A 17,847-nucleotide genomic window follows, 5' to 3' on the forward strand; every position below is an offset into this window, starting at 1 on the left:
ATATGGATCACATGCAGGCAGAGGAGATTCATTTAAATTGGTGTCATGTTCAGCATGGACATTGTGGGCTGTAGGGCCTGTTCCTGTACTGTACTGTTCTATGATTTTTATGATTGATAAAATACAAACCATTTTGAAATGTTATTGCTTTATTGCTAATAAACTGATTTAAAACTGACTGATTTGTTTTCCCTGGGTAAATACAATTGTGCGATACACTCGGGATTAGATTCAAGATTACATTTGCGACAGAGATGGGGGGGGTCATCACTTATGTATAATTTAACATGTCCTGATAATTAACTCTCCATCAGAACCAGGGAACAGATATCCCTCAAGTGAACTAAACCGGAGTACATGACATCCTGCATTGTGGATTCATCATACTAACAATCAGCTCATCTGGGTTGTGGCTGTAGAAAGATACTGAAGGAATATTACAGAGTTTGCATTGACCAGTTAATCTGATGCCTTATCCGTCATCTCAGTCATGAAATAGAGCAAGAGCACCCTCTCTGATGTTCTCTCTACGTAGATAGAGCCTTTAACCAAAGCACAATTTTAAAATCAGATTTTCATGCTGAAGTTGAAATTAATTGCTGTGATTCCTACATTGTGTCATGGCTGCACTTCACACAGGATTTCATTAGCTGTTGAAAACAACAAATTTTCTTTTATAATTTTCTGGCTCTATGAAACATTGGGCCCAAGTCAGAAATCAACTTAAAATTACTTTTAAAGGCACAAAGTGCTGGAGTAACTCAGTGAGTCAGGCAACATCTCTGGAGAACATGGATAGGTGACGTTTCGGATCAGGACCTTTCATTTCTCGAAACTTAAAATTACTTTCAGAGTCCTAATTTGTGAAAGGAATCTGAATGGTGACGTTTTGTCTGGAATTTCTCCAGCGGTTTCCATATCTTCCACCCATGACAACTTGGAACCATCAGAAATTTGGGTCAAATGATCATTCCCGCCATTTTCACAGCTTCGGTCGGTCAATATTTCAATCGTTCTGACAGGTAACTGGGAGAACTCCTGTGAATTTCCACGAGAAATAATTGTATAATATTGAGTTAGCTTTGAGGATGAGTCAAAATAATTTATGTGGTGAGGGTTTATTCTTACGACAAGGCAATTATATTTACTAATGTGGAAGATATTTGAAAGAATAAAGGTTAACAATGAACAAATCATCTAAAAGGAAAACAAATACTCTTTCTCCAGACATCGAGAAGGAATAAATGACAATTGTCCTTGGGTATATTCTCTAAAAACTAGAGGAAGTTACTGAATAAAATAGAATACAAACACTGTGAATTTCAATTTTATATAACTTGTACAAATTAGGCCACACTGAAAATGAAGGCAAATATTTAGTTCAATTACAATTTTGATATGGTGAGATTTGGAGAACTGACTGAGAGAAAACTGATTTCCATTGATGAAAAGGAAAGATGAAATACTAATCCAGTGTTGAAAGTATTGTAATTTAGTCATTCTTTTTATTGGACTATCATGTGCACCTATTTATAATTATGTGCGTCAAGCCAGACAGCATTAAAACAGGCCTTTCCACTCACTGTTGATGTAAACCATCAAGTATCCATCCATGCTAATCCCATTCTATTCTGCGTACATTTTCCTCTCCTTCCCCCAGATTCTACCAGTTAATTACACACTGGGTGCAATTTACAATGACTTATGACACACGTGTCTTTGGGATGTGAGAGGAAACAGGGGGAACATACAGACTACACACAGACCATACCAGAGGTTAGGATTGAATTGGAATCACTGGAGGTGCAAAGCAACAGCTCTACTAGCTGTGCCACTGGGCTGCCTATGCACTCGTGAGTACAAGTAGAGTAATTTTCGAACTTGCAATAATTGGTTTGTAACAAATAGCCTTTTTAATGCCAAACAAAGATAACAAATTCTTCCTACAATAGAAAATAGAAACAAAATGCTGGATTACTCAGCGGGACAGATAGCATCTCTTGAGAGAAGGAATGGGTGACGTTTCAGGTGGAGACCCTTCCTCAGACTGACTTCCTAATCTCCAGAGATACCACTTGTCCAGCTGAGTTACACCAGCATTTTGTGTCGATCTTCAATGTAAACCAACATCTACAGTTCCTTCCTACATAAATTCTTTCTACATTTCTATATGTACCCTAAGATGTCCCATAATTATTTTGGACCTACTATTTATATAGTTCAGATGAAAGGTGAGCAGTTAATAATGACAACGACTGTTTTGTCTCAGCTAATACAAGTTGAGCTGCGTGTCTTTCCCATACTTCCTGATTTAATTCTCGATTCAAGTTATCTGTATATATAAGATTCATTTTTGCATCTGAATAACCCATTCTTAAAGTATGTTCCCCCTTCCCCACCCCACACATGCTCAGTGGATGAGCAGAACAGAGGCATACACAGGGAGATGACTCTGACAAAGTGCAGAGAAGGGAACCACAAATGATTCCAAGTGCAAATCCGGGTTTTGCAAATAAAGTTTTATCTCCTCATGTTAGTAGGTCAAAGCCATTTAAAGGGAATCTCACAGAAATTCATAAAATGTCAAAGTCCATAAACAAGGTCAATCCTAAACTAGAATCTGGATGGATAATCAAAAGGAAATTTATTCCACTGCGGGCACTGGGTGTTTGAATGAATCTCCAGGCAACAGTAGTAGACGTAATCTTCAGAGGTAGACAGATACCTCTACAAGGCCTGATTAGAAACAGTCAACATGGATTTGTGCCTGGAAGGTCATGTTTGACTAATCTTGTTGAATTTTTTGAAGAGGTTACCAGGGAAATTGATAGGGGCAAGGCTGTGGATGTTGTCTATATGGACTTTAGTAAGGCATTTGACAAGGTTCCACATGGTAGGTTGATTAAGAAGGTTAAATCGTTGGGTATTAATAGTGAAGTTGCAAGATGGATTCAACAATGGCTGAATGGGAGATACCAGAGGGTAATGGTTGACAACTGTATGTCAGGTTGGAGGCCAGTGTCTAGTGGAGTACCCCAAGGATTTGTGTTGGATCCACTGTTGTTTGTCATTTACATTAATGATCTGGATGATGGTGTGGCAAATTGGATTAGTAAATATGCAGATGATACTAAGATAGGTGGTGTAGTTAATAATGAAGTAGAGTTTCAAAGTCTACAGAGAGACTTGGGCCTTTTGGAAGGGTGGGCTTAAAGATGGCAGATGGAGTTTAATGCTGATAAGTGTGAGGTGCTGCATTTTGGTAGGACAAATCAAAATAGGACGTACAGGGTAAATGGTAGGGAATTGAGGAATGCAGTGGAACAGAGGGATCTGGGAATAACTGTGCATTGTTCCCTGAAGGTGGAATCTCATGTGGATAGGGTGGTGAAGAAGGCGTTTGGTATGCTTGCCTTTATAAATCAGAGCATCGAGTATAGAAGTTGGGATGTAATGTTAAAATTGTATAGGGCATTGGTGAGGCCGAATCTGGAGTATGGTGTGCAGTTCTGGTCGCCAAATTATAGGAAGGATGTCGACAAAATGGAGAGGGTACAGAGGAGATTTACAAGAATGTTGCCTGGGTTTCAGCACTTAAGCTACAGAGAGAGGTTGAACAGGTTGGGTCTTTATTCTTTGGAGCGTAGAAGGTTGAGGGGGGACTTGATAGAGGTTTTTAAAATTTTAAGAGGGACGGACAGAGTTGACGTGGGTAGGCTTTTCCCCTTGAGAGTGGGGAAGATTCCAACAAGGGGACATAACTTTAGAATTGAGGGACAAAAGTTTAGGGGTAACATGAGGGGTAATTTCTTTACTCAGAGGGTGGTGGCTGTATGGAATGGGCTTCCGGTGGAAGTGGTGGAGGCAGGCTCGCTTTTATTATTTAAGAGTAAATTGGATAGGTATATGGATGAGAGGGGATTGGAGGGTTATGGTCTGAGAGCAGTTAGATGAGACTAGGTCAGAGAGAGTGGTCGGCGTGGACTGGTAGGGGCGAACGGGCCTGTTTCCGTGCTGTAGTTGTTATATGGTTATATGGTTATATGGTTAGATGGTGATATGATTAGATGCCATCGTAGCAAAGACTAGGGACAAAGGAGCTGATTCTAACTCAGTGGTAGATTTGCTGCTGGAAAGGAGTTGGGATGTGTCTTCAGTTGAGGTATCGTTTTGATTGATCTCCTTCAGAAATCCCCAAGTGACTTCTCTGTTGCAGTGAGTGCAACATTGCATTGACCACTGTGAAGAGCACTGATCATGCAATCTTTGTTTTAGGAAGCAGTACAGGGTAGGAGAATAAGAAAATTAACTGTTTAGCAAGTTTCCCCCAGTTTTCTATCAGTTTGAGGTGGGACAGTGGATCATTGGGAATCAGCGGAATTAGGAATTATTGTTCAAGTTTAATTTGACATCATGTTCGCCACAGACACAATGTGGGGCAAAATGCCGCTCAAAGTCTGAAGAAGGGTCTCGACCCGAAACGTCACCCATTCCTTCTCTCCCGAGATGCTGCCTGACCTGCTGAGTTACTCCAGCATTTTGTGAATAAATCGATTTGTACCAGCATCTGCAGTTATTTTCTTATACTCACAGGGAATCTGTTTCCTTGTTTTATTAAATATTCAATGTTCATTTCTGCCGACCTATTGGAATCTCATTTGCTCTTCATTATTCTATTTCATGGCTCCTCGGTGATGGTGCCATCAGTAAAACCATTCCTAAACTCATGTTACTCTCTCCCCAAACATTAAAGCGACAGGGTTAATTTTATTTGCATTTACATTGCCTTAATGCCATTTTGTTCTCAATATTGCAAAGAATGATATTAATAATGGAGTAAGATCACTACAGTATGTCCAGTACCTTTACTAACAAGATAAGTATTTCTACATGTTCAGGTATTTGACAGGTGCTGGTCAGGTGTCATAAAACCACCCGAATATGTCACCAGGACATATAGAATAGAAGCACTATCCTACATAGACGATAGACAATAGGCAATAGACAATAGGTGCAGGAGTAGGCCATTCAGCCCTTCGAGCCAGCACCGCCATTCAATGTGATCATGGCTGATCATTCTCAATCAGTACCCCGTTCCTGCTTTCTCCCCATACCCCCTGACTCCGCTATCCTATCTAGCTCTCTCTTGAATGTATTCAGAGAATTGGCCTCCATTGCCCTCTGAGGCAGAGAATTCCACAGATTCACAACTCTCTGACTAAAAAAGTTTTCCCTCATCTCTGTTCTAAATGGCCTACCCCTTATTCTTAAACTGTGGCCCCTGGTTCTGGACTCCCCCAACATTGGGAACATGTTTCCTGCCTCTAACATGTCCAACCCATTAATAATCTTATACGTTTCGATAAGATCTCCTCTCATCCTTCTAAATTCCAGTGTATTCAAGCCTAGTCGCTCCAGTCTTTCAACAGGACAATTTACAATTTACTGGGACTTGGTACAGTCCAATACTTGGGACAATTTACCATTTACTGAAACCAATTAACTGACAAACCTGTACCTCTTTGGAGTGTGGGAAGAAACTGGATCGCGCAGAAAATACCCACGCGGTCACAAGGACAACGTAAAAACTCCATACAGATTGTAACGATAGTCAGGATCGAACCCGGGTCTATGGCGCTGTATGGCAGCAACTCTACCCTTGCGCCACTCTGCCGCTGCAGAATAAAAACCATACACCATGTTGATTTACATACAGGCTGCACCTTGTTGCAAAACAATTTGGGGTACCATCATAGAAGACTTTATGTTCCAAATCTGAGGGTCTGTTAAAGGATAATGTTGCCTGCAGTGGTTCAAAAGTAGTTTATTTCAGGTATGGTATTGCTCTTTCAATCTATATTTTTTACCCCATGGCATGAGAAAATAGTTCAGTAGCCCATTATAGACATCAAAACAGAAAATATTTCCAAATTAAATTATGATTTCCAGAAAAGTAATGACTGTTTTCTTGTAATGCTAGCTAGCTCTGAAAGTGTAGCGATAAGTGCTTTTGTAATGTGATTCCATTAAGCTCTGTGAATTGGAAAATTGAAAGGCATAAATCAGACAGCAGAACAATATCAGAATAAGAGTCAACATGAATATACTTTAAGTAATTACGCAAAGACAATAGCTCATTGCAAAATATCAGAACTAATTCAATTTCAAAAATAAGGTGAGTTCTCTCTTTCTCTCTCTACCTTTCATTGAAATTATCAATTTTCCCTGAGCTTTTAATGCCTTCAAAATTTCATAGCATCGCAAATAATTCCTTGATTATGTAGTCATATACTTTACATATTTTTATTTTGCATTAATATCCTCACAATAACCTCTCCCTGGCCCCAGTTGTAGGAACTTTTCTGTAAAATCTGCATGAAAAGATTGCAGAACTGAAGTCAAGGGCTTTATTTCAACTGAAGTTAAAAGATAGCTCATCAACCAGTAACACTTGCTTTTTGTGGTTTAAACATGATCTGAATGTGTCTGTTAAATGAGAGCTTTATGATTCACTTACCTTTAGTTTATTTATTTTTTCTTCAACCAGTAGATTGTTAAAAATCAACTTGAACTTGACTTGAAACATTAACTTCCCATTCAATCACCCAGTGTATAATATCTGGTTTGCCGCACACTCCAGCATTTCTTGCTTTATTATTTCAGATCTTGTGGAATCTTCCTTTTGGTTTACTTTTACAATCATCCCCTAACAGAAATGGAGTTCAATTGATGATTAACAATGGGATATGACCTTTAAATTTATTTAATCTCTTGAAAGAGATTGATAGCCACGGGGGGATTCTTCGCAGGAGTTAAAACTCGTATCACGTTTCCCTCTATAGGTAGGAAGGAACTGCAGATGCTGGTTTAAATTGAAGGTAGACACAAAATGCTGGAGTAACTCAAAGGGACAGGCAGCATCTCTGGACATCTTTTCAGGTCGTGACCCTTCTTCAGACTGATAACTTCTCTCCAATTCTTTCTCCACTGCATTGACAACTGCATAGTTGCTGCCGCCTGCACCAATGCAGAATTCATCAATTTCCTAAACCTTACAACTAACTCAAGAGACAAACAATCCATTGATATCTATGATAATCCAACCGACTCCTGCAGCTACCTCATCTACACGCCTTCCCACAGTGTCCCTTGCGAGGATGCTATCTCTCTTGTCTCTGTTCGCTAGATGAGGAGTTTCACTCCAGGACATCTGAGATTTCCACCAGCGACAAAGCTGTCCCACCACTCGTGATATTTTCCCCTCCCCATCCCCCTTTCCGCTGAGGATGTTTTCAGGACTTGATGATCTGAGCTACAGAGAGATGTTGGGCACACCAGGATTTTATTCCTTATAACACACGAGAGAGTCGGTCTTGTAGAGGTGTATAAGATCACGAGGGTACAAGAGAGGGTGAATGTACAGAATCTTTGACAGAGAGTGGGGAAATCAAGACAAAAGGAGATAGGTTTAAGGAGAGAGGGGAAAGATTTTGTAGGAACTGGAGGTGCAGCTCTTTCGCACAAAGGGTAGTGGGTACATGGAATGAGGACGTAGTTGAGGCAAGTACAATAACCACTGTGAAAATACATTTGGACAGATGCATGGATATGAAAGGTTTAGTGGGACATGGGCAAAGTGCAGGCAGGTGAACTAGTGTAGGTGGGCATCTAGCTTGGCACGGCCAGTTTGAGCAGAAGAGCCTGTTTCCATGTTGTATGACTCTATACTTGTCACAGGGACCACTCTGCCCATATCTCCCTGATTTGCTGCCACTTTTGCTGGCACATTCCCCTGCGTCCAAGGTGTTACACATGCTCCCTCACCTCCATCCAGGGTGATAAACACCCCTGTGGAGGAAAGAACTGCTTCAGTCTGAAGAAGGGTCCAGGCCCGAAATGTCACCCATTCCTTCTCTCCCGAGATGCTGCCTGAACTGCTGAGTTACTCCAGCATTTTGTGAATAAAGAACTGCAGATGCTGGTTTCAATCAAAGGTAGACACAAAATGCTGGAGTAACTCAGCGGGACAGGCAGCAACTCGGGAGAGAAGGAATGGGTGATGTTTCGGGTCGCGACCCTTCTTCAGATTGAAGAAGGGTCTCGACCCGAAACGTCACCCCTTCCTTCTGATAAAAATCCCTTCCAGGTGAGACAGTAAATCACCTACACCTCCTCCAATCTCATCTGTTGCATTTGGTGGTCTCCTCCACAGCCATGAGACAAAATGCAGACTTGGCGACTGCTTTGCCGAGCAATTGCGTTCTGGCTGCCAAGCCATCTGTGTCTCCCAGATGCCATCCGCGCTGACCTCAGCCTCCTTCACTGTCATGGCAAGGCCAAACACAAACCAAGGGAGCAGCACTTCAAATGCCCCATGGGTAGTCTACAACCCAATGGCATGAACATTGAATTCCCCAGTTTTACAATACAATACGATCCGATAAACTTTATTCATCCCCGGAGGGAATTGAAACCTCCATCCCCTGCTTTCCTTTCTCCCATCTACCCTTGGTCTTCTCAAGTATCCCTTTCTTCCCACAATAACCCACAACCCTTTTTCTTACCTTTCCCTTCATCTACTCCATATGGCCATCTCCCACATCCTACTCCCACTAGATCCCCACCAACCCATCTACTGCTCACCCCTCTCTTCCTTCTGTTGTTTCTGCATCACCTTCCAGCCTCTGTCATTATCTCTACCTCTCCCACCCATCACCTGACTGTTGTCTGCCAACCAACCCCTCTTCCCCTGGACCCATCTGTCACATGCTAGCTCTAGCACGACCCCTCCCCCTCTCCTCTCTATTGGGTATTTCCCCTGTATTCTTTACATCCGGAGAAGGGTCTTGAATCAAAACATTGACTCTCCATTTCCCTTCCACAGATGCAGCCTGACTGTTGAGTGCCTCCAGGAGCTCTCCTTTTGTTTGCACCATATTCCAGCATCTGCAGTCTCATGTCATCTTCCATTGTTGTTTGTAGTGTGTGCAATAACTTCCGGCTGTTCCTCCTTGAGGATATTCTGCAGCCGCTCCAAGACATCCTCGACCCTAATGCACACCATGTTGGAGTCTCGTTTGCTGCCACAGAATCTCCTGCCATTCCCCCCTTACTAATGAGTCTCTTATCACTATCTCCCTGCCTTACTTCACCCTTCCATGCTGTGCCTCAGAGTCAGGCCCAGTGCCACACGCCTGACAGCTGCTGCTCTCCCCTGCCTGGTTACCCCTTCCAACAGTAACAAGAGGATATACCTGCTTCTGAGGGGAATGGCCACTAGTGATTCCTGCGCTCTCTACCTGCTCCCTTTCCTGGTGGTCACCCATCCACTTTCTGCCTGCACTTTAGACATGACCACCTCATTATGACTCTGATTTGTAACACGCTCACACCCTTGGCTGAGGCCGAGGTCATCCTGAGATCACCTACTGCTCCAGTTCCCTTAAATGATCTGCAAGGAATTGCAGCTGTGCACACTTCATAAGTTCATAAGTGATAGGAGCAGAATTAGGCCATTCAGCCCATCAAGTCTACTCTGCCATTCAATCATGGCTGATCTATCTCTCCTTCCTAACCCCATTCTCCTGCCTTCTCCCCATAACCCCCGACACCCATATTAATCATGAATCTTTCTATCTCTGACCATGACCATGCCTCCACAGCTTTCTGTGGCAATGAATTCCACTTTCCACAGGTTTAACCCTCAGAGATACTGGAAGTCTCCCTGACATCCCACATCCTGCAGGAGGAGCATGCCACATGCCATCTCTACTGCACTACGACCGAGGAAGAACAACACACAAAAAAAAACCATAACTATCAGATGTGGAAGAGGCAAGTTTCACTCAGTTCAAACAACTTGATGTGATCAATGTAATGATATGTTTTCCTGCACAAGCAATCATCTTTGACTAATGCTCTCTTCTCGCCTATTCCTGTTGTGCTCAATCATATGCAATGAAACAAGACTCCAAAAGCATTCAAGGCGACAAAAAACAGATACTCGATTTCACTGTGTGATTTTCCTCCTATGATAACTGTTGTAAGAGCAGACAAAGCAGAAAGGAATAAACAAGACAATGGGAATCCCTCTCAACCACTGCAAGAGTAACTTGGCAACAACAGCATTCGGCAAATTATGTCACTCCATGCTAATTCCATATTCGAAATGTGCAACACTAGTGTGACTGATCTCTGAACACTGAATGCACTGAACACTGTGCTAATTGCATTTGAATGTCATGGAGTCCTTGAGACTGAGAGCCATGGAGTCACAAAGATATAGAGCTTCAGAGTCAAAGGTAGATACAAAATGCTGGAGTAATTCCAGCATCCCTGGAAAAAAATGGATAGGTGACGTTTCGGGTCAGGGCCCTTCTTCAGACTCTTTAGAGTCAAACAGGACAGAACCAGGTCTTTGTTCCATTGTGTCCATGCTGACCAGCAGGTAGCTATCCATACTAATCCAGCATTTAGTTCATAGCTTTCCATGCCATGAAGATTCCTGTCCTTGTCCAGATGTTTCTTAAACAGATACACTCCTACACTGCCCACTCTGACAGTGCATTCCAGATTCAAACCAGATGAAAAACATTCTCTCTCTCAGATTCCATTTAAAAATATTCACCTTAAATCTATACACACGAAACTCTCAGACACCTCTGTTTAGCTTAGTTTAGTTTAGTTTAGTTTAGAGATACACAAAATCCGTGCCGACCTGCGATTCCTGCACACATACACTATCCTACACACTCTCGGGATAATGTACAGTTTTACCAAGCTAATTAGTCTGCAAACCTGTATGTCTTTGGAGTGTGGGAGGAAACCGGAGATTCCAGAGAAAACCCAAGCAGGTCACGGGGAGAACGTACAAACTCCTTACAGACAGAGCCCGTAATCAGGATGGAACCCGGGTCTCTGGTGCTGTAAGGCAGCAACTCTACCACTGCGCCACCATGCCGACCTGTCACAGGGAAAAAAATTCTTACAATCTACATAATCTACACCTCTCCAATTGTTGTACACATTGATCAGGTCCCCCCTCAACCTCCACTGCTTCAAGGAGAACCACCCAACAAGAGTCATAGTGCATGGAAACAGGTACTTTGGCTCAACTCACCTAACCGAGATGCCCCATATGCCTGTGTTTGGTGATAGTCGAGGGTGAACTAGTGCCAGGCCTTGTGGTGGGGCCATCAATGTTCTGAACCTGCACATTCGGTGACCCTGGTGACAAGGTGCTACAGTGCCAGAGCCCATTACAATGGATCAAACTTCCAGATCCAGACAAATGACCTCGGTGACAGATTACAATGTACAGGTGCTATTTTTACTGATCCCCTCGTAGTCAACTCTCTGCATTAACCCAAGCTGGAGTCTGGTGGCAACATAGGTATATGTAAGCTTTAGAGTGGAGGGATCATATCTTTCCTCATATGGTAGAGTGATGAATTACCCATGGAAAACCTCTACCCTCATTGGGTTTGCCTGTAACATCTTTCGCTTTGCACGATCTACTGGCATGTGGTGTCACTACAACGCAGACAAGGGGTAGCTGCTTATATGTAATATCCCTGGGTCCAACAAGAGCACCTGACCAAACAGTATATCTCTGCTCAAATGGGGACATCAACCTACTCCACGCAAATGTGTAGAACAATCTAACGGAGCCTGCACACACCAGATACTCCATGCCTCATGTACAACTACAGCTCATTCGCACCTATTGTCTGTCTCTTTGACATCCTCCCCCAATCTATATCAATCGTACCCTGCCCTGCCAGCCACTGAACTGGTGCTATGAAGTATCAGGTGCCATGAGACAACTTAGTCATTATCATTGTCAGCACGGTGGCACAGCAGTAGCATTGCTGCCTTACAGCGCTAGTGACCCGGGGTCGATCCTGACCATGGGTGTTGCCTGTACGGAGTTTGAACGTTCTACCTGTGACCACGTGAGTTTTCTCCGGGTGCTCCCACACTACAAAGGCGTACAGGTTTGTAGGTTAATCGGCTTGCTCAAATTGTAAATTGTCCCTAGTGTGCAGGATAGTGTTAGTGTCCGGGGATCTCTGGTTGGCCCAGACTCGGTGGGCCGACAGGACCTGTTTCCACGCTGTATCTCTAAACTAATCCAAACTAAACTAAATGATCAACTTTTAGTTCATCCTGTATCATCAATAACCCCCCTCTTTCTATCACTCCACATACTCATGTTGCTCCAAATCTTCTTGCTCTAAAGTTTGCTCTTCTGATGATAGTGAATAATGTTTACACTGGTCTGGGTATCTCGAACCAGGAGTCACAGCCTCTTTCATGCTTTAAATTAGTTAAAGTGCTTTAAATCAAAGTAATTTTGTTTAATTACTTTTATTGATAGTTTTATGTTGGTTAAATCTATGTGAAGGTCTCGAAAGGTCTGAGGCATGTTCACCATTCAACATCGTCTGTTGGATGAAGGGATGGGCATTCAGCTCATGCAGGGTGCCTGGTGTGGAAGAGGCATGGTTACATGACTGGGCATTCACTAGAGTTGGCATATCCAGACAGCAGGCAGAGTTCAGGACAGGTGGCTTCAAGTTGCACAGAATTAAATACTGCTAAAGGCTGTTAGAAATGAAATCTTGTCTGAGCAGAATTACTGAGGCATTACTAAACCTGTTCCTCAAGCTTAAAATTCTTCACGTAAATTGCGTTACTTTAGGAAGATTTGTTTGATTCAAGGTTTTATAAGCAAGGTAATCAGCTTTTAATCAAGGACCATTAGCCCATTACTTCCAACAAATCTTGTTAAAAAATGTCAATCAAACTGAAATTGCCACTTGATGTTTGGTAACTAAGGAACTTACAAATTAATTCAACAATTACCAAGAACAGACGACCTGTGAACATTTTGAAACAACATGATATGCAACCACAGGAGATGTAACACCTGTCCCTGTACCTCCTCCCTCACATCCATTCATGGAACCCAGCAGTCCTTCCAGGTGAGGCAGAGGTTCACCACCCCTAACCTCATCTACTGCATACTTGATGTAACCTCCCTTACATCAGTGAGACTGAGCATAGACTCGGCCACCGTTTTGCCGAACACTTGCGCTAAGTCCACCAAGAGCTGCTGGATCTACCTGTTGTTGAACATTTTAATTCCCCTTCCCATATCCACACTGACCTTTCTATCCTGGGCCTCCTGCATTGCCACAGTGAGGCCAAACATAAACTGAAGGAACAGCAGCCCATATTCAGCTTAGGTAGCTTATCACTCAACAATATGAACAGTGAATTCTCCAACTTTAGGTAAAAAAATTATAAACTTCCATTTAAATTAATTTCTCTGGCTTCACAATTTCTGCCCCTTCCATCCTTATCTCACTCTTTTTATCTCTGGAATTTGTCCAACCATTTACCAATAAAACCCTCTCCCCTTAGCGATATCCACCTAAAACTCGCTCAACTTTGTGAAGAAGGGTCCCAACCTGAAACATCACCTATCAATATTTTCCAGAGATGCTGCCTGGCCTTCCTAGTTATTCCAGTTACTTTGTGTCTTTTTTTTTGTAAACCAGCATCTGCAGTTGCTTATGACTACATAATATTCATTTTTGTTGCTCATGTTCTTCCTTTAACTCTTAGAGGCTTTCAATTTTCAAAGACTGTCTGTTTACAGAGTGGTCTTAGTATTTTCCACCACTTACTATCCACACGATCGGAAAACTAATTTGTTTGCAATCTGCCCTTTGATCTTGATAAATGCCAAGTAGGAGGGGATGGATTCCCAGGAGATGGGCTTTATCATGAAAAATTCAGCACCTTTGATTGAAATGGAGCAAAGGTAGTCTCAAGAAATTGCAGATGCTGGTTTAACAAAAAAAGAGGCAAAGTGTGGGAGTAACTCACCAGATCAGGCAGCATACCTAGAGAGTACGGTTAGGCAACATTTTGCGAAGGGAACACTCTTCAAACCTTCCCCAAAGGTAGAGTTGGGAAAGTAAATAGGGTGAGTTGTGCTTATTGGAGCTGTTACTTGGTGGGGAACTGTTTGCTCTTCAGCTTATCTCTGACAGTGAGGTGTTCAAGTCAGAGATGAACTGGAGACCAGGTGCTGGTGCACTTCATCTCACACTCCACTGCTGGACTTACAATGGGGCCCAGTGGCAGTGCACAGAGACACCAAGGAAAGGACTCACCGAGGAAGGGCTGGTGTAAGTGTCATTGACTAGTTCCTCACACATCCTAATAAGAGGATATTCTGGAGTTTGTTAAACCACGAGTGTTGGTCTACAACAACACCTAGTTGATGGAATGAAAGCATTGCCAAAATATACTGATGTCTTGCTACCGGAGATGGTGAAGACTTTTCCAGATTAATCTGGGATATTCCAGCAAATCCTTGCACCGTGCCACACATCAAAGATGGTGAACTAATTTTTCCAGCAGAAGGGGCTACGTGTCTTGGACTGGCCTTGTAACTCAACTGACCTGAATCCGATTGAGAATTTGTGGTTAATTATCAAGGGGAGATTGAAAGGGAAGAACTAACTGTCCCATGATACAGAAGCTCATCAAGGCCATAATTCAGCTGCGGTATCGAGATAAGAAAATCCTCAGAAACGGTCAGAATCTGGTTGACCTTGTCAAAGACTTGATAAAGAAACGTGGTGGATATATAATGTACTAAATATATAACGATGCAGTGATAATGATTAAAAGGTAGCCCTGCTGTTCAGTTTAGTTTATTGTTACATGTACCGAGGTACAGTGAAAAGCTTTTGTTGCATGCTATCCAGTCAGCAGAAAGACAATACATGATTACATGCATATTAACTTGCTATATATATGTTTGATTCAATTAATTTGCAGAAGGATGTAGAGAGCTTACTAATCTGCCCTTCAATGTCAGCAAAACATCGGAGTTGATTTCAGGAATACATGTCCCTGTTTGAATCAATGGTGCTGAAGTGGATATGGTGGAGAGCTTCAAATTCCGAGGTATAAACATCACCAAACATGTGTCCTGTTCCAAACTCATTGACACCAAGCCCATTGAAAGCATAACAATGCCTCCACTTCTTCATACGGCAAAAAATATTCAGCACGTCTCCAATGACTCTTACAGATGCAAAACAGAGAATAAAACCTGGACAGATGCATCGCAGCTTGGTATGGCAACTGCTCTGCTCAAAACTGTTAAGAGTTGTGGATGCAGCCACATCTATCACACTCCCAGCCACTTTCCCATCAGCCATGTATACTTCACGCTGACTTGGAAAAGCAGCTAACAGAACCAAGGTCCATTCATGCCCATTTTCCATTTTCTCTTCTCCCCGCTCCCATTGAGGAGAAGGTACAAAAGGGTGAAAGCACGTACCCCCCAGATTCAAGAACAGCTTCATTTTGACCCATTGGACCCATTAATTCACAACTTCAGCACTATTTTAGGGTGCAATTTGTTTCCCAGTATCCCTTCCAGTTATAATGCAAAAAAAAAGAATATTCCTGTTTTTTTACATCCAACTCTTGGTCAACTCTTGTTCAATTTGATGCACACGCTCTCAATCAGGAAATGTTAAATTCAAATCCCACCACCGAACTCAATCACAACAAACTAGGCTTTCAAAGGTGTTCTCCTCCAAATGATGTTTCAGACCAATTGTCCGAACTATCTGCTCCCTCAGATCCCATGAGACTGTTGTAAAGCAAATGTGTGGAGAGATCCTGGCATTCAGTCAATTTATTTTCACCCTTTCACAATGATCAAAAGAAAAATAGGATGTTGATCATCATCACAGTCCGAATTGCAGAGTTTGGTTTTGTGCAAAGTAGATTGCAATAATTCCTTTGTCACAGCAGTAATACTTCATTGTTCCAAACAACTTTGAAAGGACCTGACAGGGATATGGAAGGTGTGATACAAATCCTGATCTTTTTGCCTCTAACCCTCCTTGTGACACAATTCCATATCTACCATTGTAGCCCTGCATCCATCTGATTCCTGGATTTGCAAAGCACTTCCTTTTTTTATGATGAAGATGTTGAGCAATCTAGGCTCGCACACTCTGATCCACCGCTGTTTATACATCTTGAAAGTACAGTTGCATCTTTAAAGAATTTCTATGTGCACTCCATTAGAATGTTTTGCAATAACCTTAGACCCTTAAATCAATTTTGTTGAGCAATTCTCTGAAGTCTGTGCTTTTGAATTCATGTACCAATTTCCCTTCACATTTGGTATTTCTGAAATTTAGATCAGATGAAATGAAATTATTCTGTGATCGCAACCACTCAAGTGGATATCTGATTTTCACTGGGAGCAATTAGTTATTGTGCTGTACTTTAGTAAACATAGGATGTATAACAGATAGCTTTAGTTTGCAAATCCTGTCCATAAGTTTGGACATACCTTGCACATACAGCCTTATATTTTATGAATTTGTCCAGTCTTATTTTTTTCTCTAAGGATTACCAGTACTTGGGCCAAGCAAAAAAAAAGAAATAGCTTCACCAGACTTATAATGAATATCCGATATGCGCCAGGAAATGTTCACAACAAGGAGTTTTTTGACTGATCAGGTAAGTTTAAATAATTGAACTCATCTGGAGATCTGTATTCATCCAGGCTCGATGGATCAAAACCGCAATTGATCATATTTATCCTGTTAACATCAATTATTTTAAGAAACATGGAAGAACACAGTGGACTTCATGAGCTTTCCAATAAAATCTATATTAGCAACCTTCAGAGTAACTGTGGACTTACTAGTTTCCCTGCTGTGAATGTAAAAATAATAGCATTAACCTACAGAATCAACAACATTGTCTGCAAAATGTACACTGCTCGATTCGAGCAAAGTTGCTCTTTTTATTTTCTACGACTGTGTAAAATACCTGCATAGACAGCCTTGAAGCCCAGCATACTGTTGGTTTCGTCAGTCTGAAACTGCAGCCACATCTGATTGCTCACACTCACAATGAGGTCAGGAACATCGGTGCCTGTCAATCTGCCGGCAGGAGATCAGAAAACTCCATCAGTACAATCCGATTTCATTTCAAATGTCAGAAAATTAAACAGAATTGAAATGATGATACACTCTCCGATGCCCCGGAAAAGGATGTGTGATTGAAAAGCGAAGTTGATGAAGATGTGATGAATTAATCAATCTGGTTATCTGAAGGTGAATAATTCAGCAGTCACCTCTCAATGCAATGCAATGCCCCCAAAGTTTGCGAACAAATATTCACAGATATTAAGCAACAGCGTTTACATTTTTTAATTTGTGAAATGTCTCTGCTTTCAGATTTTGTTCATGCTGACTTGCCTCTCTCAGCATATTAAGTAAAACTGAATCAGTTAATGTCAGTGACAATTGCATGAGGTGCTGTGGGAGGGTGCGGCTGGCATAAGTTCATAAGTTATAGGAGCAGAATGAGGCCATTTGGCCCATCAAGTCTATTCTGCCATTCAATCATGGCTGATCTATCTTTCCCACTCAACCCCATTCTCTTGCCTTCTCCCCATAAACCCTGACACCCTTATTAATCAAGAATCTGTCAATCTCCGCCTTAAAAATATTAATTGACGGCCTCCACAGCCTTCTGTGGCAATGAATTCAACACTGTCTGACTAAAGGAATTCCTCCTCATCTCCTTTCTAAAGGTACGTCCTTTCATTCTGAGGCTGTGACCTCTGGCCCTAGACTCTCCCACTAGTGGAAACATCCTCTCCACATTCACTTTATCCAGGCCTTTCACTATTCGGTACGTTTCAATGAGGTCCCCCCTCATCCTTTTAAACTCCAGCCGAGTCCTGTCCCAGTGCCGTCAAACACTCATCATATGCTAACCCAATCA

The 17,847-nt window shown here is 42.1% G+C and overlaps 1 protein-coding gene across 2 annotated transcripts in view; it reads right to left on the bottom strand.

The window, feature by feature from the left end:
* csmd2 (CUB and Sushi multiple domains 2) overlaps nucleotides 1–17,847 on the bottom strand; it is a 1,532,573-nt gene that overhangs the window by 421,419 nt on the left and 1,093,307 nt on the right. For both annotated transcript variants that reach the window (XM_078423311.1, XM_078423310.1), the window contains one exon: nucleotides 16,885–16,997. In XM_078423311.1, the coding sequence (XP_078279437.1) occupies nucleotides 16,885–16,997 (113 nt within the window). The remainder of the gene's footprint in view (nucleotides 1–16,884; nucleotides 16,998–17,847) is intronic.

This window comes from Rhinoraja longicauda, chromosome 27 (genome assembly GCF_053455715.1).
Source record: "Rhinoraja longicauda isolate Sanriku21f chromosome 27, sRhiLon1.1, whole genome shotgun sequence".
NCBI classification, from domain to species: Eukaryota; Metazoa; Chordata; class Chondrichthyes; order Rajiformes; family Arhynchobatidae; genus Rhinoraja; species Rhinoraja longicauda.